This window comes from Brachypodium distachyon, chromosome 1 (genome assembly GCF_000005505.3).
Source record: "Brachypodium distachyon strain Bd21 chromosome 1, Brachypodium_distachyon_v3.0, whole genome shotgun sequence".
In the NCBI taxonomy this organism is placed as follows: domain Eukaryota; kingdom Viridiplantae; phylum Streptophyta; class Magnoliopsida; order Poales; family Poaceae; genus Brachypodium; species Brachypodium distachyon.
In genome coordinates, this window is record NC_016131.3 from 16114860 (window position 1) to 16138513 (window position 23654).

The window sequence follows — 23654 nt, forward strand, 5'->3', positions numbered from 1 at the left end:
TGCTGCAGCCTGCAGCGCGGCCGGATTGTCAACGGTGCTCCTTTACGCCATTGAATTAAGTGTACGATAAGCTCTTTCTTAACAAAACCTTAACCGGTTGCTTTGGTAGGTCCTGGCCGCATCTTTCGATCATCCTCGCCTGAATCCTCTAACCCTAGCCGCTGACTTCCTCTTCTCCAACTTCGCCGTCGCCGGAGGAAGCCGTAGGGCAAAGCAAAGCCCGCAGATCGGACGGGCGGCGGCAGGATCCTCTCCCTCACTGCGGTTTTGGTCACGGTCATGGTGGGATCCTTGCGCGAGGCGTCGCGTCATTCTGGCTGCCAACGTCGCGGCGCGGCTCGTCCTTCCTGCCCCTCCCTCTCCTCTCGGCCCAGTTGCCAGCGATGGCAGCGCCTGCGCCGCCCTGCGTGCGGGCTGGTCCTCGATCTGCGTCGATTTGAGGTGCGGGGTGGGTGAGCGGAGGTGGCGGTGTGGTGGGCGTGGCATCTTTTTTTTTTTGAAAACTTGGCGTGGCATCTCAAGTCTCGATGACATGGTGCACCGGGGTCTCAACGGCGGACACGTAACGATGGAGTGTGCAGGACGATGGCATTGTTTGGTGTCGTGGCGAGGCCGATGGCAGGCCTCTCAAAGTCAATGCTTTGATCCATGTCCTGTAGACGGTCTGCGACGGCTGATGTTGGAACGTGCGCATGCGGTGTGCGCTGATGGTCTGCTTGACCGATCGTGTCCAAATGCGGCTTCCGAATTAGATGTTGTGCGTTCGTGTATGGTCAGGACATGCGCTCCGGTTATGATCACTTTTCATCAAGCCCTATGTTGTTTTAGAATGAAATAAAATTAGCCGAGTCAGTGTTTGCACCTCTACTTTTGATGTGTGCATATGGGTATACTAGATCCTGATGGTGTGCGTTGCCGCACCCGTCAGTTTTGACAGTACGATGATAGGAACAAAACCAAAGAGAAGGATACATATATGATAGTTAAATTTGCATGAAATTCCTTCATTAGTATCGTTCATTTGTTTGAACCGTCTGCTTTGAAACCCTGTTATGGTGATAGTCCTCCCAGCCGTTAGGTGAAGGAGGACGAAAATTCGATTGGAGAAATCATCAGCCTTGTAGCCCGCTAGGCCATCAGTTGTCCGAGCGACATTTTGTAGCGTTGTCATTATTGAATACATGGGCCTGATGTGTTTCAACTGATTGGTACGTAAAGGTACCAGGTATCATCGTCCGAGATAGCGCATAGTTCCCCCCATAGCGCAACATCCATGATGTTTCCACTAAACAAGGTAACATGAAATAAATAGGTGTATAAAAAATAAGTTGATGGGTTGTTCCGCAATGTAGAGATGATAGCTTACTCGATGTCAGTTATCTGCAAGTTCCTTTTGTCTGACTCCTGGGATTTACTGGGTAACCGGACCTTTAGAAGACCTGAGAATGCAGTGTATTCCAAGTACATCTATACATGTAAATTTGATAATGAGAATGTAGGAAATGTAATTCCGTCAGGATAGTGACGATCAAAGGAAGAAGTGTATCCCACAAATAGAGCATAAGGTACTTGCCTATAAATGAGTCTGTGTGTCGGATAAGGATGGGCAAAATCTGAAAATCACTAAGTGAATAGGTGTAGCGAGGAAAATCAGCAGGCACATTCTGCTGCACCTCGACCTTTGACCTTGGAGTTAACTTGATCATGAATTCCCCTTCAACAGCCTTGTACATGTTCTTTGATTGCTGCACGAAGAAGTCCTTGATGAGGAAAACATTGCCCTCGGTCAGTTGCTCCCTGAACTTGTCTACATGGAGGGCTGCTACCTCACCATACATCTTGTCCCCCTGCTTAGTAGTTCAGCAGTTAGTATGTACAGAAGTTATTACATGGTATGAATAAACAAAATAGGCATGTAATGGTGCAACCTTCTCATCAATGAGAACAATGTCGAGATGCATAAATTCATTCTTGGTGAATTCCCAAACACGGACAACACGTGCACGGACAGTGACACACCGCTTGGAAGGACTAAGATCCGACGGAAGCAAATGGGCCTGGGAATCATATATATTTTAATTTAGTTGAAGTAGGAAGGTGAATGACAAGATGTGAAATGAAAGAATATGTTTGTTTCAAGACTGGAAGCAGAAAGCAAATAAAGTACCTAGAAAAGAACTATGAATAATATTATATACATGAGAGGTAGAAAGAGTGCTGACATGATATATACATATATCTATAACTAAGGTAATGTACATAGGTAATGGTTATTAGTTGTTACTATGTAATAGAAAGGACCTCACGATATACCACATTTGATGTTATATCGTTTGATTCTTCATTATTGTTGTAAAGAAGGATCTTAAGTCCGTTTTTTGAAGTTACTCTTGAAATTGCTACATAGAGTTGACCATGGGTGAACACTGATTTTTGCAAGTAAACTCCCACAGATTCAAGGGTCTGTCCCTGACTCTTGTTAATCGTCATATCATACCATAGGCGTATAGGATATTGTAGCCTTTCAAGAACAAAAAGGAATTTTGATTTCTTTGATGTCAAAGTAATTCTAGGTATGTACGCAGTCTCTCCTATATTAGAACCTGTCATAATAGTAGCCTAACTATTCGACTTGCCAATTGAGTAATGACTAATCTTGTTCCATTACATAGCCCAATGGTCTGATCAATATTCCTAAGCAGCATGATTGGACAACCAACTTTAAGTACTAATCTGTGGTGAGGAAAATTACTTATAACAATGGAATTGAGGAATTCGGTAGGATACAGTTCATTACAGTCTCCAAGCTTGTCATTCATTTTGGAAATAGAATCACAACTCAAAAATTCAAATGATTTTCCTGGTACCATATCTAGTACACGTAGATTTAGTTCATCAACTGTCTCATTGTTTGGGCACACAATTGCACAGCTTTCCAGATATTGCTGATTAGAAAATTTAGTACTTATATTGTTGTATACAACATTGATGATGGCTAACATTTTGTCATCGCCAGCATGGATAATAAGGTCACTTGAAATTTTTATTTTATCCTCGTTACCCTTGGTGTTATTTCATGTATACTACCATCTCCAACAGCCAAAACCCATTCACTAAATTCTCTTAATTCATGTTGCTGGGCTGGTAGCAAATCAGGATTGGATAACCTCATGTTAATAATTACACTCACATTTCTATCCATGTCGTCTTAATTATCTTGGTTTCTTAATTATTCTGAGATAAATTAATCTAATTTGTAATGTTTGCAGTGGTGATATATATACAGGTCATGGGAAAGCACAAGGATACTAAGATGAATTAGCACGCGACCTTCATTAACTCCTGACGGTGGGTTCATTAGTGGTAGTACATCAACTTCATTTGTCTCACGAATGTCTGTGTATATGATGTATTTAACAATGCTTGTGAGCTATTTTGATTAGAAGCATTACATTGTTCTTGTTCACATATAATTATTGAGTCATGTCTCAAGGTATGAGTTTTTGTTTTTCTTCCGCTATCTCTCAGTGTAACTCCATTGTTCTATGTAACAACTGTTTTATGTGCTCACCATGCAAACTGTAAATGTTGGAACCAAACACTAACAAATGTAAATGTCCAAATACTTGGCAAATAATTTGGCTACAGTGAAATGTGTAAATCATTTTGCCAGTTTTTTTGCACACTGGTTGTAATCCAAAGAACTCCACATGTCAATATTTTGTTCATGCTTTTACTGTGGCTTTCACAAAACATAAAGTAACAAGATGCAATCCGCCTTCTACAAACATGACCATATTGACTTGACGCCACTCCAGTGGTTGCATGCATGGCTAAACATCCTCTCAAAAAACAAAAAGTAACAAGACCTGATCAACGGAGCTGTTTGCGGCGCAGAGAAGCGCGCTTCACCATCTAGTACATAGGATGCACGGGCCGTCCAGGGGTAGCTAAACATGCTTGCAAATGATGTGAAATTAAATAGACAATTATATTGCCTTATATGGGACATGAACTCACGACTTTCACGGCCACCATTAAAACGCATAAGGTGTGCAAGATCTGGAGGTGGTGCTAAAAATTCAGGTAAGTGCACCCGACCTGCACAACAACACCGGTTATACACAATACTCCGTTTCAACCAGCTGGAATCTTTCTCCACACGTTTGTTCCACCAGAAAAATGAACCACAGTGCTGGCATCTGAAACAAGGCCCTCCTAGATGTGACCGGCGACGATATGTCGCTGATGAAGCAAGAGGGTAAATTTTTTTAACCTACTTTACTTTATAATGTAGAAGAGGAACGGGTGAGCATCAATTGGGTCATACAAATTTAGTATATTACCTTTGAGGGCATCTGTATACTTTTCGTATAGAGGCAAATGTGGTCGGCCATTGGCATCACACAATGGCCTTGATTGAACTATTTTTGTCTGTTTCTTGAACTTAATGCGGGCATAACGATTTTGTCTTGCATGTTGTGCCGTGTACTTAGGAAAGAAATCAGTATTAAATTCATTGGTCTTTGATCGCTTATACCGTGAGTATTTTGTATTTTCAACACAACCAGAACATGATGTTGAGGATTCCCCTCTTTCTAAAACAGCCCGATTACGTTTCAGCATTTTTACTCTACTGTTCTATATATAAAACGTTGCATACATGAACAAAAAAAACCAAAGAAGCGCTATTTCATGAATCAAGCACATACATAGACAAGCATAAGCAGATGAAAATTAACTAACCTGACCAGCAGCCATTGGAAATGCTGAGATGAAAATGGATCAATATATCAGTTTCGGTTTTGAAATTTCCTTGGAGAATACGTATCCAGAGAGACCAATACCTGCATATATCTCTCAAAAAAAAATACATGCATATATGGAGAGGAAAATAAATCAATTGGCAAGAAGGGTTAAATTGGGGAGAAGGGGAGGGGCTGAGGGAGGAAAATAACCTACGCAAGAACCACTGCTTGCTGTTGCGGAACGTAGAGAAATACGAAGGAGCAGGCGAAATTTATAGGGTCCAGAAGGAGACAGTAATTGCCTTCATCAAAAGAAGAATGACGTAGTAATTCACATGCACATCGGCCGATGGTGAGATGAGCCCATCACCTCCACCACGAAGGGGCGATTTGATTGCTTGATTGAAATCGGAATTAACTCGCAAGTCGGAATTAACTCGCCCACTACGTTGCCCCCTTGGATTCTCCATCGATGCGTGGCGACGGATCGATTGACCGAGCCACCGGACAACAGCAGCGTCGGCCCAGGATCCCCGTTGGGCTGCAGGCGCTGTGGCAACAGGAGGGGCAGTTACTGGGAGGGAGGCCGGCGAGATGGGAAGCGTCGTCGAGAGCCTGGAGAAGTGGAGAGATCGATCGTGAGGTTTGGGCACAGAGAGGCTCGGGGAGAGTCAAAGAAGACGGCTCAGCTTGGACAGGCAACCCATCAGGCCCGATCAACGACAGGCCTCTGATTTTTCTCTGGGAGCAGCAGCCCTTTAGGACAAAGCCCACAAACGAACGCCCAGGTTTTGCCCAGACGGTAGATCCGACGGCTGAGATTGTTGGTGGCGTGAGAGGCCTCCCAAGGTGCCCAGTTTTATTGTCCTAAATGGGATTCTTACGACATTTTATATTGTCCTGCTCCATTAAACCAAATAAATAAGTAAACAAGGTCCATGTTTTTTCATAGAACTTTTGTGTAGTCCATTTCACTAAAAGATACTAGGAGTCTAGGTATACTCCCTTGGCTACTTGATGTGTCCGTCAGGGAGATCCCTTGGAACATTTGGGAGAGGCAATGAACACAAAGTCATTTCGCAACTTCATCAACTCTCATCGATAAAAGATCCAAGCAAAAGGATTGTTATCTCCTCGCGGCGACAATACCTCTCTTCACTCCTCGGCTTGTGCCATGGCGGCGCTTATTGTTTGGCATTTGTGGAAGGAAAGGAATTTCAGAGTTTTTCAGCAAAAGGAGAGGACTGTTGCTGTCATCTGCCGGCTGATTGAGGAGGAATTTAGCCTCCCGCTGGAGGCGCCGGAGTATTAGTATATCTTCATTTTGACGGCTTGTGGCTCTGTTCTTTATCATGTGTTGTTTGCCGGCATGTGGCTCCGTTTTAATTTTCTTTAAGCTTGTGCTATGAGGCTGCACTAGTTGAACTTCCTTCTGTTCTTCTATTTGAAAAGGCAGTACAACTGCTAGGTTCGTAAAAAAAAAGAACTCCTCGGCTTGTCTATGTAATCATACTCTCTGATTGAAAAATATGATTTAGGTGATAAAATTGTCCACTCGACCGATTCCTAAAATACGATTTAGGTGAAAGCCTTGCACAAGTTCTAGTTCAGTTGAAATGAATTGAAGGTTTTTCACGAACTTGCAAATTTTAAATGAACTAGAAGTATTTGGATCATCACGCTCGCTTCAAGCCAACCCAAAAAATGGAAGGATGGAAAATAAAAAAGTAGGAAAAAAACTAGGAGCAAATGCCAAAAGGGTAAGGTTGAAGCCGGAAGCATTGGTCGGCATCGACCACATGGGGAGCATTCCGACGGCGCTCCGCCAATTAGTGCCCCCGTTACGATGGAGATTGTTTTTGCGAGGAACCTCCTTGATGTTCACCCGCCTTAGGCAGATGAAATTGCCACCGCGCTACCTACCCGAGTTCCTCATCCTCCCGCGCCACCTACCCCATACCTTTTAAATTCCCCATCTCTCGCCCATCTTCCTCTCCCGATCTCCATATGTGCCGTCTCCTCCTAGCCGTGATGTATCCTCCCCGCCAGTCGCCGCCCCCATATTCCGCACGCGTTGTCTCCACCCTCTTCCTCCTCCTCACGCGGAGCCGCCGCCCTCCTCCACCTCCCCACGCAGAGTCACCGCCGCCGCCCTCCTTCGCCTCCTCCATGCCGTCGCGGGCCTTTCTTCTCTCCCCAAGCAGCGCCCTGAGATCCGATGGAAGGCCACCGGGGCGGGGGCGGGGGGGGGGGGGATCCGGACCGCCGCTGCGGCTCGTCTCGGCACGTCCGTCGCTCGCCGACAGTAAGTTCTTTCCTTTTTTCTTTTTAATTTTTATGCAGATTAAAAATCAAAAGCTGGAGTAAAATTTAAAGCTCCAAATCAAAAAGTAAAAATAAAAGTTGAAAGAAACAAAAGATAAAAATTTAAAGTAACAGTAAAAGTAAAAAACACAAGACAAAAAAAAAGCAATAATACCAAAAGGCTCATTCCGAGACCCCATCGCCAAGTAGCTCCCCCTTTTGTTCGACGATATTGTCGGTTCTCCCTGTGTTTGTTCGTTGCTACCACTGCTCTGACAATCCTTAGAGGCTCCGTACTTCTGTCAAGAGTATCTGGTTTCCCACCTGTTTTCGGTAACCATCTACTCCCTCCGTCTCATAATATGAGGCATGCACGCATTCCTAAATCTTCAATTTGACTAATTAAATATGTACGTTTCCTAACAAAAAATACACCATTAGATTCATTATCGAAAGACTTTCTAATGGTATAAATTTTTACTTACTTGATTTATATTTAGTTAGCTAAATTGAAAAATTTAGGAATGCATGCGTGGGTCGTATCATGGGATGGGACGGAGGAAGCACGAGCAGGCACCCATCGTTGGCGTCTCCTCATGGAACGTTACCCTAAAAAGGGCGGAAAAGGCCGACTCCCTGCGCGGTATATAGCCGTGTTCCATATCTTCCTCGCCGAGCGCCCCCACGTCTGACGCAGTCGCCGCGACTCGCAATCGCAATCCAGGCAGAAGCGAAGCCCCGCACGCCACCGAGCACCCCATCGCGGCGGCCGGGCGGCGGATCGATGGGGGAGTACGCGGGGGCCAAGACGTCGGTGTGGTGGGACATCGAGAACTGCTGCGTGCCCCGCAACTGCGACCCCCACTTCATCGTCCAGAACATCAGCTCCGCGCTCGCCGCCGCCGGCTACGACGGGCCCATCTCCGTCTCCGCGTACGGGGACACCCGCCAGATCGCCCACAACGTCCAGCAGGCGCTCTCCAGCACCGGCGTCTCCCTCAACCACGTCCCCGCCGGTACGGAACCCTCACGCCTCCTGATCCAATTACCTCTTGCCAGTGCCCTGATTGGCTGATTGCGGCGCTATTCGATTTAGATAGATGCTTCCGTGCGTGTATGGTTAATGGATCTGGCGTAATTTTGGGGGATGTTAGTGGAATTATAGTTTCTGTGAGATTTCTGCTTTAGGGGCCGTGCTTCGTGTGATGCGTCTCAGGCTTGCGGATTTAGCCGCGAAGGACTCGTCGTGGTGCTGGGCGTGCGGGTGAGGACAGGGATCAGGGATTGATTACGGTCTGGGATGCTCGAGGTTTTTGGTTTGTTCAGAGCCTTCAGACACGTTGTTTGGTCTTTTCAAGTAATGATTGGATCGGTATTTGTGATCTTCGGATTCCATCCTCGACTTTCCTGACTCCTGAGTTTGATGGATATTGTGTGACATTGATTCTGGAAGTTCCCATTTTATTGGTGTTCTCTTCACTGAGTATTGACTTGGTTGATTGTTCTCAAGGTGTGCTGTTTTTAATTCGTTAGGCATATTTGATATAGGCCCCCTTTGGCACAGCTGTAGCTTGTGCAATGTGCAGAATCGAGCTTCTGGCTGGCTGCCTAGAGAAGTTTCTGTCTAGAAATGGTTAGGCATATTTGATATAGGCCCCCTTTGGCACAGCTGGCTAGAGAAGTGTCTCTCTAGTGCAGCGACCGCCTTGAAGCATGTTGGCACTTCATGCTTTTCGGTTGGCAGACTTGAAGCAAGTGTGATGTCATGATACATATGCTTCTAGTTTTGCATGAACTTCGAACTTGCAAGTTCATGGAAAACCTTCAGTTCATCTCAATTGAACATCTCGTGCAAGGGTATGGAAGCATTGTGGGTATCAAGAATAATCACACTAGAAAAGTGAACAAATCTGAAGATTTAAGTGTTACGAATCTGGGCATTAACTATTAAGCACAAGTATTCACTATTCAGTACTGCTGCTACTCATCCTTGTGAATTTAGCCAGATTTGAAGGAACAATCAGAGATGGATTTATTACCTTGGATCGGAGGGAGGGTTCCATGCTTTAGCTTGGGACAGATGTGACGAGGACGGCACAGCAAGTAGAGGACAAGGCACATTATAGCAGAGGGTTGGAGAGGAACATGGATGGAGAAGGGTGGTGGCACATTTGGCTCATGAATAGTTGGATGGCAACCCTGGCTACCCATACTGAGTACTCGTGACAAAACAGACGATGATGTGAACAAGCGAATAGTGGGCAGCGGGGGACGAGCCAGCGAATCTACGGGCGAAGTCGGTCGATCTGCATGGTGAACAACGGCATTCAAGCTATGCGGCTGCGGACGAGTGGACAATTATCTGGTAACCTGTGAGATGACGATGGTCGATGAACGATTTCCATTCCTTCAGTACAACCTCGAACCGGTACGTCACTTACTTGTGGCATGATGGGTAATTTAGCCACAAGTCAGCCAAAAGCAAGTCACAACCAAATGAGTAGATTCTTCGACCAAAAGGTGGATGATAAGCTAGGCCTTTGGGACCACTTGTGGCTTTTGAGAGGAAGAAGCAGAATCTGTCACAAAGGGGCCATATTTAGCTTAAAGGAACAGGGGAAGAATGGTCTTTTTTCTGGCTTACTAGGTGTCCTTGAATGATTTATATGCATTTATGGATAAAAATGTGAAGCTTCTAGTGCACGTTTTCTCAAGTTCCGTTAGCTTCTGCATGCCCCAAAATCCATATCTGCTCCATGGTCCATGGGATAGAACTGAAGTGCTATAGCTATTTCATTTTTCTCATTTCGAACTTCGGATCACACAAATCTGGCAAAATCACAATAACTCCTTGGTTATTTTGTCCCGTTTCCAAATATCATTTGCGGGTTTTAAGTCTCGTTTCATATACTTCTGTCTGTACAGCACAAATTATGAAACTTCAGCCTTAGTATACTTGTACTCACATTAGCCTTAGTATACTTGTACTCCCTCCGTCCCATATTAAGTGACTCAAATTTGCCCAAATATGGATGTATGTATGCCTAAAAAGTGTCTAGATACATGTAATAGAAAGTCAGTTAATATGGGACGGAGGGAGTATGATTTTTTGCCGATGTAATATTACATAGTCAAAGTACAGCATTTTTTTAGTCTGGATAGAATGTATTTGGAACTGATCTGTGTACACCTGAAAACTATATATGGTTTTTCTGTTTATTTTCCCTAGAATCTATCAAGATATCCACATAAACGAGGGCTTGATTGCAATCATGTGTGCTACATGTTAATCACATAGTGTTTACTTGTATGAGTAGCTGACTTCTTAATTTCATTATGGCAAGTAATGAGTGAGGTTTTATGATTAGTTATCATTTCCATCGGTCAGATCCATAGTTGCATAAAATCTCTTGCACTTTGAAGAATGACTTGTGAGTACCACCATAGGTCTACACCCCAAATATTCATCTTGCAGCTGGCCATTGAACTTGGCACAAGCTATGTGCTGACCATATTGCATTTCCAGTTACATGTCTAGCATACTATAAATAAGCATTCTCATTTTTTGTTGTTTCCTAGCAATTGCAGGGATTAAAGATGCAAGTGATAAAAAGATCTTGGTAGACATGCTGTTCTGGGCTATTGACAATCCTCCGCCAGCAAATTATCTGTTAATCTCCGGTGACCGGGACTTCTCCAATGCCATTCATAAACTTAAGATGAAGCGGTACAATATTTTATTGGCACAACCTCCAAATGTGTCTCATACGCTCACTGCTGCAGCAAAGAGTGTCTGGCTCTGGAAAAGCCTTTTGGCTGGAGAACCACCATTAGCAAAGTCACCATACGTAAGCAGCACATCAAGTGGCAATAAGGATGATTTGGATACATCAAAGAACATAGTTTCAAATTCTTCAAACGCCACTCGTGATATCAACCCTCAAGTGAAGGATGTTTTGTGTGATCATCAAAGTGGTGCTAGTGGCAAGGCGGATAAGCAAGATAAAGTGAAGCAACCTCAAGAAATGCAGACAGATAATGTGTCTAAACTAGAAAGGAAAAAGAACCAGAAGAGGTGTAACCCTGGAGGTTTGCATTCCACAGAACAGCCCAAGTCCAAGAGACCAAAGACACTGCAAAAACCAGTCAAGGGGGTCTGCTATAAGTGTGGTGATGGACACCACTTTGCTCTAGAGTGTCCCTTTACTGGTGACTGCTACCGTTGTGGACAACCGGGTCACAGGGACCGAGTGTGCAGACAGAACCCTAATAGCATCCTCAAGCGGGAGATTGCACATGCTAAAGTTTTAGCTACGTCCTCGCCGGGATCAGTCCAAATAACTGGTCCTGCTCCTCAGTTGCACCCAACATGCTCACCACCCTCGGGGTGCTCGTTGCAAGAGACCCCTGCTGTGCCATCTCCACCTCCGGCTACTCCAATAGCTCCTGTACCGCCACAGATGGATGTTAGGGCTTCTTCTAGCCCACCTCACTCCGGAGTTGACATAATGCCAATAACTGCATCATTAGGTAGCGCAGATGTGACGCAACCAGCTTCTTCAGCCCCTAGTTCGCATAAGCCGGTTCCAGCTTACCGACCAGTCTCGGGGCAGGGCATGATCTGCTTCAAGTGTGGTGCTGTTGGACACCGTGCTTTTAAGTGCAACTACAATGGTTCCTGCCACTATTGTGGCCAGGTGGGCCACACGGATAGTGTATGCAAAGAGAATCCTGATAACATCATCAAGCGGGAGCCAGTGCATGAACGCGTCTTAGCTACGTCCTCGCTGGGGTCAGTCCATGTGACTGCTCCTGCTTCTCAATTGCACCAAACTTCGACACCACCCCCATGGTGGTTCTTACAGGCGACTCCTGCTGTGACGACCCCAACTCCGGCCACCTCTGTGACTCCTGCACCGGCGCACCCCTCCCAGGGTGGTTCAGCCCCTCGTCCTCCTATGGCAAATGACTTCTTCAGCCGCTTGTTGTCCCATGCTGGTTTTTCAGCCCCAGGACAGTATCGTCAAGTAGGAGGGAGCGCCTACACACGTCCCAATGGCGTTGTCGCAGCGGCCAATCCACATGATGGCTGTTCTACTTCTCAGGTGCTTCCAGCTTGGGCACCGCCCCCAGGGTGTGTTTGGCAGCCAGCCCCTATTGTGCCGTCTCCACTTCCGGCTCCCCATGTGGCTTTTGAGCCGCCACAGCCAGGCGTTGCCGCTTCTTCTGCACCAGCTAACTCCGGAGTCTACGCCATGCCCTTCCCTTTTGGGCGGCCATGGTGACAGATATACTTCATGTTGATTCTTTGGATGTCCTTCCCTTCAGCCCATCAGGAGGAGGAAGAGGGGGAGGATGGAGAAAAGGAGAGAGGAGAGGAGGAAGGAGGAGGGCTGCGAAGAAGAAGAGGTGGAGGAGGTTTGCACTAGCTTTCCAGTAAGTATTTGTTTGCCCAACTACAGGTTATGCTTTGGAAATGGCAGCCTCCGGAAGATTTCTGTGATTTTATTCAAACTAGCACGATACTCGTGCGTAGCTATGGTCTAAATAAATACAATATATATTATTATCGCCTATGATCTTAGATCATATAATCCATATTTTGTTCTCATCTCATTGGTTTGTGCGAAATGCCAAGTGATGCAGTTTGAAGGTGGGAAGGACCATCGCCACCAACTGAGTCTTTTATATGAGTAAAGATGATTGTTAAATACTCACTTTGAGCATTAAATTAACCCCATCATAGAATCAGATTTAAAATCTGGACCCAATATGAAATTTCCATAGATGCTTAGTTTGGATGTGTAGTGAAATTTCTGGGTCACCAAAGGTGCTAATCATTATGGTCGTTGGTCGACCGAAGTGGTCACCTGTCGGTGTAACCCAGGGTTTTGAAGTACTGTCTTTCTGATATATCTCAAATAGAGTTGCATTGTCAGTTGGTCACCTACCTCATCACATGTTCTTTAGGATTTCTATGCTTTTACCATGTTTGAATGTTGAACTTCACTTGGAAGGGCTGAGGTGGATTGTTGACAGGAAGGGGTTGGACAAGAGCGTTGGAGGTGAATTCTTGTTTTTATTGATTGTAATGTTTCAGAATGGGAGCAGAGTAGTTGCTCAACAAGCGCTGATGCTTCTGGGTTGGGCCGCTACTGCTGCACCTTGCTCTCCGTTGTTGAGGCAAACATGGGTGTTGGTCGTCAATGGGTGAAAATCACCATTGAGACCATTGGATATTTGCTTATGCTTGTTGTTCATCATATTATTTATGTTGTCTATGCTCAATTGCTCATAGAATATGGCTAATGAAGTAACGAGCCTGAGTCATGCTTACTATGTTTGAATTTATTACCCATGTTTAATATGGCGTATGATTCATTTTAGTTATGCCCGCCGTATGCTATAAATGCTCCAGTTATTTATTTGAGATAGCTAACCACACTTGGATGGACTATTACAGTATTAGAAAACCTTGTGCTTTTTTTTCCTACGGTGTGTCATTTGGTTGTTACTTGTAAAGTCTTTGAACTCATGCTAGTATGTGGTATGGGTGGCAGGCTTAAGTTGTGTGTGTTACCCTTAGCATTGAATTGCTCATGTGGAAACTTTGCTCTCACGTTGTGTTTATGATCTGCATATTGTCATTTATTTTCCTTGCTTTGGCTTAGGGAGTGTAATATTGTTGTTTCGATCTGAAGTGTATGGTCGCATTTTGGCTTGTCCATAGGTTTTATAGCGTTGGCTGGCGACATCTTATAGTTTGACTTGGGACAAAGTTTGGGCTTCTTACATTTAGGATTGGAGAGAGTAGCATGCACAATGGGGTGATGTAGCCTTCCCTTGTCAATGCCAGTTGATGAGGAATAGAGAGAAATAAAAAAGACGTGAGCCATATATTAACTAAGAAATGATCTTTTCGTAAGGAAGATATGTTTTTCATATACTCTCTCCATCCAACAAAGATGTCTCAAGTTTGTCAAAATTTGAATGTATCTAGACATGACTTAGAGTATAGATGCATTCAAATTTAGTTAAAGTTGAGACATACTTTGTTGGATGGAGGGAGTACTAGATTTTCTATTTTATACATGTTTATTTAATTAATTTTATTCATTTAAGAATTAATCGCAAGATTTGACGATATGAGATAACATTTCGTATAGCATGTCTTTCTAAGAGAAGTTATTTTTTTCTCGCTGTACTGAGATCTGTTCTTATACTCCTTACGTCCCATACCAAGTGATTTTCTATTACATGTATCTAGTATGTATTTAGTATGTATTTTCTCCGTCCAACAAAAAATGTCTAAAATTTGTCAAAATTTGGATGTATCTAAACATGACTTAGTGTATAGATGCATTCAAATTTAGTCAAAATTGAGACAGGAAATAGATACGTTTATATTTAGATAAATTTGAGTCACTTAATATTGCACTTTGGGAGTATACTAAATAACCAGCAGGATGGACCATTAATGACCAACAGTTTCTTTCATTATATGCATTCATCTGATCCAAGGTGGTCTTAATACTCAGTTTCAGTGCTTTGCTAATGCATGTCGGTAAAGCATCGGTTCACTCATGTGCCACTTCATTTGTTGATATTCTGTCTTCCAACCGTGAAGTCTGTTTCAAGTGTCGAAGAGTATATTAACTGCAGTGGTTGTAGTCTTGGTTGTAGTCTCTCCGATTCATATTAATTGTCAAAATATGTTTTAAGTGTCGAATAGTATATTAACTGTAGTGGTTGTACTCACTCCGATCCATATTAGTTGTCGAAATATTACATGTATCTAGCACTTTTTAGTCATAGATACCTTCATATTTGAACAAATTTGTGACCATCAATATGCATCGGAGAGAATATTAGAATTACAGAACTGTACTATGCCTTCAAAATATCTCATCGGTTTGAGTCCACGGTAGCCTTACCAAAAATTTGGTTGATGTTTTTGTTCCCATGAGCTGGTCAATTTTAGCCAAAATAATGAATTAGAATTAGTAGTGGAGCTTTGTCTTGACAAATAGTTGGATCAAGGGTCAGATCTTGATAAATGACCAAAAATGTGGTAGGGTCATATTTGGTCACCATCCAAACCAAACATACTGTAACTCCCGAGTTGTCACGGTGTAGAGATTGGGCCCTTGCATTAGTGACTAACCTGTTCTGAATGGAGTCAGGGATGCAAGGGGATCCGCTCCTTCTCCACTGTCATGTTGCTCTCGCAGCCGATCCTTGTTGGTTTGGACCAGACAGGCAACTAGTAGAAGAAGTCGAGGTGGAGGGAGAAGAAATGAGGTGGAAATAGAGGCGACGTTATATAATCTTGGCCAAAAAGAAAAAGGATGACCATAGTGTGTCGTCACTGTTTTCTTATGCCAATGCATCTTTGGTGTTGCTAGCTTCGCTGTAGCGGTGACAAAAGGTGGAGAGGCAAGATGACGATGATACAGAAGCCACCATTTAGGGGTGTTCAATTATCATGATAGTACTGCAATAAAATATTTAGGACGGATTAACGGTTTCCAGAACAGCTCTACCGGCGATTTGGTCGAAGCCCGGAGGCGGCAAACGGAGGGGTGGCGCCCGGATAAAACCGAGAGGCAAAGGGGACCAGGACCCGAGAAATGAGAGATTAATTATAGATGACTAATCTTGGAGCAGATCAACGGTACTGAAATTAACTGTGAGGACAAAAGTACTACCACAAAAGTAATACATCATCAAACCTGATCTGGCCGTTTAATCGACTGCACAGAGACAGCCATCTTTCAGAGATGGCGTTGGCCCAACGGCAAGCTTCAGCTGTCGACTCGATCATCCAGAATGCCTCTCAACTGAAGCCTTCCTTTTGAGCCAATTCTTGTATCTTCTTCGGTTATTCGTTGTTAAACTTTCTATTCATGCTTCTGTGATGCCCAGTTGTCTGTAATCACTCTGTGAAGATGTGGATTCTATAATTAAACCTGGGGAGATACCCTATTTTCTCTAAAAGGAAAAAAGGATGAATAGCAAAATGGTACGAGCTATTAAATCTTTAACCTAGGTTGTTCCCGGATGTTCTTAGCAAGAGAACTGCTAAGGTCAAATCAGGAAGCGTATGTACGTATGTCAATCATGTACTAAAATCCAATTTAGATGAGTCACATGCGAGTGTGGCCTAACAAAATGGCAATTACTCTGACTACGCATGCTAATATGAGAGCAGGACAAACGGCCTAGCTGCCTAGGAGCACATCTGACTACGCATGCTAATATGATAATTTAGCTAGCTAATCTTAAATTGTGTCTGAAGTGTTTATCGCATGCTTATTTGTCTATGGTATTATTCTGACATGTGGACCTAGCTGTGATTAGAGATATCAAATTATTATTTTATAAAGCTATTTTCAAGTACAAGTAGATCATGCTGCGATTACTTTTAATAATAGGCTCTTGTTTAATGCATGATATTTTTTCTATGGTCCCAAATACTCCGTCCGTCCCATAATACGAGACATGCACGCATCCCTAAATCTTCAATTTGATTAATTAAATATCTACGTTTCTTAACAAAAATTACACCATTAGATTCCTTACCGAAAGATCTTTCTAATGATATAATTATTTAATTATTTAATTTCTATTTAATAGTTAAATTGACGATCTAGGGATATGAGTATGTTTCTGACATGTGGACCTAGCTGATTAGAAATGTCAAATCATTCTACTGTCAATAAAGCTATTTTCAAGTACAAGTAGATCCGAGTATTTCTAACAATAGACTCTTTGTTTTGCCAAAAGAGACCATTTAAATCCCCTTTTCTTTTCCAATTTGCAATGCCATACAAGCAATGTTAGTAGAGAGACCGGAGAGGACCGACCACCTTGGCATCCACCCCAATATCATGCCAGCAGACTAAATTTTTCGTGGAGACCCAATGAATAACTTCAGGGGAGTTTCATGCGTATATAAATGTGCATTTAGGAGCTCGAAAAATGTACATCTAGTCCATGGGCACACAATGATGTACTACGATTTAGTTCCAAGTTACTATTGTGCTGCATCGCTGCATGAACAGTACTGCGAAAGATCAAAATAAAAAGTTACAATTTCACAAACCACACCTCTGTGGTTAGGGTTTGACAAGACCACATTTGTCGCTAGTTGTCTCACATAACCATCATTCTTTAGAGGGACAATATACAATGGCTCATGCGGTCTGGTGACCAGAGAAGAATGTGCTACACAAATGTTCTATATATATCTATGCGTAGCGAGACGTTAGTGGTGATTTTATCAGTCTCAGACGTTCCCCTATTCTAGTCTAGACGCTATGCGAGTGCGTGCGTGTGAGTGTGTATGTATCTAATGTAATCGTTTTAAAAATATTAGTCACACGGATTCTAGAGCAAAATCAAACTACCCAATCCTTCTTATTCTTTCCATCGAAGAAAAAAGAAAGAAACGCTTGGGTGCCAAGTGGGACGGCAGTTTCCGAGAGTCCACCTCGACGCCGCCGCCTTCGTCGCAAACCATAAAAAAACCCTCTAGCATCCCCCCATGGACGCCCCCAACACCACCTCTCCGCCGGCCGTCGAAACCTAGAAGCGGCCAGGGCCGTCGGCGGTGGCGATGGGGGAGTACGCGGCGGCCAAGACGTCCGTGTGGTGGGACATCGAGAACTGCGCCGTCCCCCGCGGCTGCGATCCCCACTTCATCGTGCAGAACATCAGCTCCGCCCTCGCCACCGCCGGCTACAGCGGGCCCATCTCCGTCTCCGTCTACGGAGACACCAGCGGACCCATCGCCCAGCACGTCCTGCACGCCCTCTCCAGCACCGGCGTCTCCCTCAACCACGTCCCCGCCGGTACGGCATCCCCCCCTCCCTCCCCCCCTCCCCGCCGAGCAGAGTGCTCCCTTATCTAGTCCACGCTTGCCTCTCGCCAATGCATGTGGGTTCTGCCGTTTCGGTGGTGGGTCTTCTTGATGGATCTGCCGCAATATTTCAGGATGATAGTGGAATCGTAGGGTTTGGACTTTGGACTGGATCACTGGACGTTTCCTGTCCTGGGGCCGTGTTACCTCCGATGGATGTTCTGGGGCCGTGTTACATCCGATGGATTTAAGGATGTGGAATCTGCTGGATTTGACGGGATTGTCGTGGTGTCGATGTGTGTGCTAGGAAAGGGATCGATTAGAGTTTTGGGTGTTGGACTTTTTGGTTTGTTCAACGCACTGTTCTTTTCATCTGATGAGGAAAGGGATCGATTAGTAAACGAGGTTGACTGTCCTCGAGGTGCAGTCTTTTGAAATAGTTAGAATACTTGCAGCAATAGAAAAAAAGAGGGATACATACTTTTCCTGACGTATTTTGCTGACCCTGGAATTATTTCAGTGCTATTGTGGGCACAAAATACCAAATCTTCTGTTTGCAGGCTCTGTGGGGTTTTGTTATTTTCTGCGTACCTAAGAATCCACATCGGTCTCATGGGATAATATTGGCAAGAACACCATCACAGAAATTCCTTGGTGGTATTTTTTGGTTGGAAAGATCATTTGAGGGGCTTAAGCCACTTTGTGCATTACTTAGAGAATAGTATGCAACTAGTTATCACTCCAACAAATATAAATGTCGCTTTCTATATGAATTATGAACTTACGTTCATGTGTGGTATAACTTAGAATGGCATAGTGTTTAGTCTTGTGAAAATAGTGAAAGACTGAAAGCTGAGTTCTTCATTGAATGAGTGAGTTGTTGTGATTAGTTTCCATCTCTCAGATCCACACATCTTATTTCTTTTTATTGTTTCCGATCAATTGCAGGCATTAAAGATGCAAGTGATAAGAAAATCTTGGTTGACATGCTATTCTGGGCAATTGACAACCCTCCGCCAGCAAATTATCTGCTAATATCTGGTGATCGGGACTTCTCTAATGCCCTTCATAAGCTTAAGATGAGGCGGTACAATATTCTATTAGCACAACCTCCAAATGTGTCTCAAACGCTTACTGCTGCTGCAAACAATGTTTGGCTCTGGAAAAGCCTTGTGGCTGGAGAACCACCATTAGCACAATCGCCATACATAAGCAGCGCAACGAGTGGAGATATGGATGATTTGGATACGTCGAGTTCTTCAGACACGATTCCTCGTACCAACCCTCAAGGGCAGAATACTTCTCGGCGTGATCACCAAATTGGTGGTAATGGTAAAACAGATAGGCAATTTAAAGTGAAGCAACCTCGTAAAAACCAGACAGACAGTGCATCTAAACCAGTGAGCAAAAAAGAAAATTCAGTTGATGATATTGCTGATAATTCTAAAGGAAGCACTGCTAACCAGCAAAGTCAGCCTTCTACACCATCATCAACTTCGTCATCAAGTTCTGAACCCCAGGATGGGGCAAAGGTGAACCAGACAAGTAAACCAAAAATTCCAACCTTTTCTTTGCCTAAAAAGCCTGCAAAATTTGCCAATTCCCATCAAAGTAGTGCCCCCCACAACTATTTTAGTAGTAAGAAGCCTGGTGTGTCAACTGAATCTGCACCTAAAAATGGTGCTCCTGATTTTGGCAATGATAGTGGCCATTATAATCCAAAACACCAGAACCAATCCTCTCAGCCTCCAAAACCACAAAATCCAGTGACTCCTCGTCCTCATAATGGATCTGGCAATTTCCACACATCAAATTCACATAGAAGCAATTCATGTCCACCACAAGCTGGGCATAATGGTGTTCCTACGGCACCATTACAGTCCTGGCCGAGTGCTCCTCCTCCCTATCATGCCCCACCCCCTAATTGTCCTGATATGAGTCGGCTGAATATTTCTGGATATCCCATAGGAGGCCATGACAACCAGTGTTTGAACCCCAACTACAATCCAAACCACTCTGGAGCTGTTCAACCTCCTTACAATAATTATAGTTACAGGCCTCCAACTCCATCTAACATGTCCAGCAACATGCAAAACGCTGGACTATGGGGAGCCAACACTGGATGTTCACAGCCGTATTCTGACTATCAAGTTCTTATAAGAGATATCTTAGGTGCTTTGGAAGTACTGAAGACCGAGAAGCTTCCACCAACAGAACAGCATATATCAGATTGCATACGTTATGGAGGTGCTAACCTACCAAATTTTGATGTTAAGAAGGCTCTTGAACTTGCCATTCAGCATCAAGCCATCGTCACGAAAAAGTTAGGAGAAATGTCATTCTTTCTGGGGAAAAATGAAAATCTCTGGAAATGCGTGAATATAATGGATACCAATACAAGATACCCAAAGGAGACACTTGATGCTGTTCAGAGGTACATATCTTGTGCCGCTGGTTGTTCTGCGATAAAGAAATCTCAATCCAGGTGAGGTCCGATACCGAGCAACATGAGGCAACTATTTCTGTATTTTTCTTGAATGTGGTTAAAGTATTGCGTTTTTTGTTTGTTTGCAGGTATCAAGCTGCAACTCTCTTAAAGAAAACATGCCTGAAACGTCTTGCCCTTGGTGAAGTTCTTCAGGTTACGTATATCATAACAGATAAGATGAAGTGGTTTGTTCCCCATGCTTCAGGCTGGCAGCCCTTGTCATGGAACATAGTAGTTGTTGATGCTACTAAAGATGCTGGTGGTAAACCTTAGCCTTCATACATTTCTCTGCAAACATCAGATGGACAGTTTGAGCTCTGGTGGTTGGTACAAACTGTTCCTTGCAAGGCTATGATCTGCTGAAGTTATATCTAGTATGGTGGCTCATCCACATTTTGCCAACATTTTCTTATATAAGTGATATCACAAGTAGTTTAAACTCGGTATGTCTTGGCGGGATTCAAGCTGCCATTATGGTAGTATTCCGACGGGAGCAGGTCAGGTTGCGGTTAAGTAAGTTGGTTCTGCAATCGAAGACACAAAGGGATTCAGGAGGGCTACGATCTTTTGTTCAGGCAGCATAATGAGGCCTGACATTAGAGTTGACATCGAGTGAGTCTGTCCTAATGACTCAGAAGGTGTTCAAGGGAGTACCAACATTGAATCCCCTTCGTTTGCAAATGCGCACTTCTAACTTGTAACACACATGTTGGATGGACCATGTGTTGTTCAATCTCCTGGTGGTTTGATTAGTTGCTGTTATCTTGTACTGGGGACTTACTTAAAGCTACCATTGCTATGGCAACTGGCACCTGGCGGTTGCCTGAAATGCAGTAAAAATGCCTTCAGCATATAATAACTGCATTGCCAAACTTGTCATGCTCTGTGTAGATATTGGTGTGGTTCTTGTCTTGGCAACAAGGCAAGGCGAAAGTAACCAGAACATTTACCATGGGTATTGTGCCACTTGTAAATCTACTTGGTACTTGTTTCTGCTAGATGCTTGAATATGTTGCAATCTAGTTGATTTCAGGGCATGAGTTGGCCTGAGCAGCACAGTAAATCTCATGGGTCCAAGTTACTTAGATTGCAGTAAATTTCCTGCCGTGTAGTAGACCAATTTTGTACGTTTCAACAACCAAGACGTAATACGGCCCTTCGTTTGCCCAAGAAAAAGAAAGAACCAATATTTGGTCAGTTAGCACTCTTCTGACGAAATAAACAGAAAGGTAGGCTTTCAAAAGCAAGTTAGATCAGACACACTCCTTAACACATACACAAAGAGTGGTGGACACTTTTATTCAGCACTCCGTTCTGTTTCATCTGTACAATGTAACATGAAATCAGTGGGGTCTTTGCCCCACCGTTTTTCCTCAAAAAATTACAGCATGAAATTCCCCTCTTCTTGCTTATGAATATGGACACATAGTACATAGTACAATGGTCTTCAACTATGGAAGAAAAGGGTTTTGCGAGGAACAAACTTCCTTTTGCCGCTTGTATGCCCTTTCATAAAACCAAAAATTAATTAATAAATCAGCTGTGAGAATGTGAACTTTTTAAAGAACATGCAAAAATCGAAGCATAGTTTACCTAGAAGCACTGTAAGAACCAAAGGAAACCGCAGCAACTATTATGAGCAGGAAAGGGGCTTTAACCAACGTTCTATTTGATCTTCCGTATCCGGTCGGAACACCAGACCTCATTACATGCACTGCGCATTGCATAGATGTGTGGATCTATCTCATTAAGCTGCAAACATGGAGTAAGAAATTTGCAATTTTGCATTCATGAGATTGAGTTTACCTTCCATCCTACTCCTGGGTCTTCGACCTGCAAATGCAAACCACAGTGAACATATCAAAATCCCATCAGCGACCCAGCTACAAAAATAGGAGGGTGTGTCAACTGATGATGGAAAAGCAAAGGTTGATTAAGAGAGTGAGTATCATACCATCCTTCAAACAAGAATATGCTTCTGATATCTGCAAAAACACAAACACAAGCCATTGTAGATTACAAGGGGGGAATGAAACAAATTAGGAAATTGTATTGCAATGCTCGTATGCAAACAACATTCACAGAAATATATGAGTGTCCATAAGCTAAACAAGTTCTCCTGAGCTCATGAAATTTCATTAAGGTCACATGTATGACCATTTCGACATCGTTTAATTGTGGAAGAGAATCAAAGTATAAGCTCATGCAGTAAAGCTAAATGCCCGTCTAATTAGCTTTCATGCCTGAATAACACCACCAACAAGGCAACAACCATGCCTAGAATTTCTTCCCACGACGATGAATTTGTACCTGATCTACTTGAATTTCGATTCGGCTTGAGAAATCGTAGATAACAAGGGGGAAATGAAACAGATTCAGAAATTGTATTGCAATGCTCGGAAATGTATTGAGCGTTGTCCATAAGCTAAACAACTTCTCTTAAACTCATGAGGTACATTAAGATCACACCTATGCTCATCTTGACATGTGGAAGATAAGCAAGCGAAGTAAAATAACTTAGCACAGTAAAGCTATGCCTGAACAACACCATGAACAACAGACATGGAAAGAAGAAACATCGTGATGCCTTGAGGTTGTTCGCACCACGATGGATTTGTACCTGACCTGCTTGAATTTCGACTCGGCCTGAGACTTCTGATGGTTTGGCACACGATCGGGATGGGACTCCATCACCATTCTCCTATACGCAGACTTAACCTGCATCAACAAACAACAGATTAGGAGTATAAACTCAACGGCTCGGAGATTGCCACCCCGTTCTGGCATATTCCAGCGGAAAATCGATCAGCGATCGGCGATCCGGAGCAAGAACTGGCTGATCAAAGCTAGACTAACACCAGGGTTTGGAATTTGGGGAAGCAGTGGCCGGAATTGGGGAGATAGATAGATAGATTGAGTACCTCGGAAGGGGATGGGCGGGAGTACGGAGGGAAGCCAAGGAGCTCCATGGCCTCGCTGCTTCTCATCTCTCCCTCTCTTCCTCGTGCCAGCGGGCGGCGGCGACGGCGGAGCGGCTGGTCAGGATGGTCGATGCAGGCAGGCGGCAGGCGGCAGGCGCCGCACGCGAACGAAGCCGCTCCACGTATTTGCTACTTGCAGCCGCCTCGGTGGCACCCGTGTGACCGCCGGATCTCTCCTCAATCAATCCAACGGCTGAGACTTCATGCTCCCCGAAGCTTTTTTTTGCTCAGCTCATATACCGCGAAGCTCTCTGCCGCCGCGAGGAGCTCTC

At 43.9% G+C, this 23654-nt stretch overlaps 4 protein-coding genes across 6 annotated transcripts; 2 read left to right on the forward strand and 2 right to left on the reverse strand.

Moving 5' to 3' along the window:
- Positions 1 to 496: 496 nt before the first annotated feature.
- LOC104583690 lies at positions 497 to 5389 on the reverse strand. Of its 2 annotated transcripts, XM_010236662.2 has the most exons (6): positions 4747 to 5389; positions 4021 to 4101; positions 1929 to 2057; positions 1574 to 1847; positions 1367 to 1467; positions 497 to 1285 (listed from the first exon to the last, which is right to left on the reverse strand). In XM_010236662.2, exons 2-5 carry the CDS (start codon positions 4036 to 4038, stop codon positions 1412 to 1414), a joined length of 477 nt encoding a protein of 158 aa, XP_010234964.1. In that variant the 5' UTR covers positions 4039 to 4101; positions 4747 to 5389; the 3' UTR covers positions 497 to 1285; positions 1367 to 1411. The 2 variants fall into 2 exon arrangements, with proteins under 2 accessions (XP_010234964.1, XP_010234974.1); XM_010236672.2 differs by lacking the exon at positions 4021 to 4101.
- Positions 5390 to 7695: 2306 nt separating this feature from the next.
- Positions 7696 to 13703, forward strand: LOC104583693. Of its 2 annotated transcripts, none has more exons than XM_010236678.3 (2): positions 7696 to 8068; positions 10641 to 13703. In XM_010236678.3, the coding sequence occupies exons 1-2, from the start codon at positions 7837 to 7839 to the stop codon at positions 12335 to 12337; spliced, it is 1929 nt and encodes a 642-aa protein (XP_010234980.1). In that variant the 5' UTR covers positions 7696 to 7836; the 3' UTR covers positions 12338 to 13703. The 2 variants fall into 2 exon arrangements, with proteins under 2 accessions (XP_010234980.1, XP_024313667.1); XM_024457899.1 differs by lacking the exon at positions 7696 to 8068 and adding an exon at positions 9150 to 9480.
- Positions 13704 to 17534: 3831 nt separating this feature from the next.
- LOC100823350 (meiosis regulator and mRNA stability factor 1) lies at positions 17535 to 20842 on the forward strand. The gene is made up of 3 exons (XM_010236681.3): positions 17535 to 17905; positions 18862 to 20398; positions 20488 to 20842. Exons 1-3 carry the CDS (start codon positions 17671 to 17673, stop codon positions 20672 to 20674), a joined length of 1959 nt encoding a protein of 652 aa, XP_010234983.1. The 5' UTR covers positions 17535 to 17670; the 3' UTR covers positions 20675 to 20842.
- Positions 20843 to 21652: 810 nt separating this feature from the next.
- On the reverse strand, positions 21653 to 23494 carry LOC100823657 (chaperone protein DnaJ). Its single transcript, XM_003562551.3, has 6 exons — positions 23323 to 23494; positions 23027 to 23119; positions 22356 to 22386; positions 22208 to 22234; positions 21995 to 22115; positions 21653 to 21907 (listed from the first exon to the last, which is right to left on the reverse strand). Exons 1-6 carry the CDS (start codon positions 23386 to 23388, stop codon positions 21853 to 21855), a joined length of 393 nt encoding a protein of 130 aa, XP_003562599.1. The 5' UTR covers positions 23389 to 23494; the 3' UTR covers positions 21653 to 21852.
- Between the last annotated feature and the right edge of the window lie 160 nt (positions 23495 to 23654).

Coding starts and splice junctions, on each gene's coding strand:
- LOC104583690 (XM_010236662.2), bottom strand. Junction 1,848..1,928: donor TTGTTCTCATTGATGAGAAG/GTTGCACCATTA, acceptor ACTACTAAGCAG/GGGGACAAGATGTATGGTGA. Junction 1,468..1,573: donor ACACACAGACTCATTTATAG/GCAAGTACCTTA, acceptor TTACATGTATAG/ATGTACTTGGAATACACTGC.
- LOC104583693 (XM_010236678.3), top strand. CDS start 7,837: ATGGGGGAGTACGCGGGGGCCAAGACGTCGGTGTGGTGGGACATCGAG. Junction 8,069..10,640: donor CCTCAACCACGTCCCCGCCG/GTACGGAACCCT, acceptor TAGCAATTGCAG/GGATTAAAGATGCAAGTGAT.
- LOC100823350 (XM_010236681.3), top strand. CDS start 17,671: ATGGGGGAGTACGCGGCGGCCAAGACGTCCGTGTGGTGGGACATCGAG. Junction 17,906..18,861: donor CCTCAACCACGTCCCCGCCG/GTACGGCATCCC, acceptor GATCAATTGCAG/GCATTAAAGATGCAAGTGAT. Junction 20,399..20,487: donor ATAAAGAAATCTCAATCCAG/GTGAGGTCCGAT, acceptor GTTTGTTTGCAG/GTATCAAGCTGCAACTCTCT.
- LOC100823657 (XM_003562551.3), bottom strand. CDS start 23,388: ATGAGAAGCAGCGAGGCCATGGAGCTCCTTGGCTTCCCTCCGTACTCC. Junction 23,120..23,322: donor CCCGCCCATCCCCTTCCGAG/GTACTCAATCTA, acceptor TTGTTGATGCAG/GTTAAGTCTGCGTATAGGAG. Junction 22,235..22,355: donor ATATTCTTGTTTGAAGGATG/GTATGATACTCA, acceptor TTGCATTTGCAG/GTCGAAGACCCAGGAGTAGG.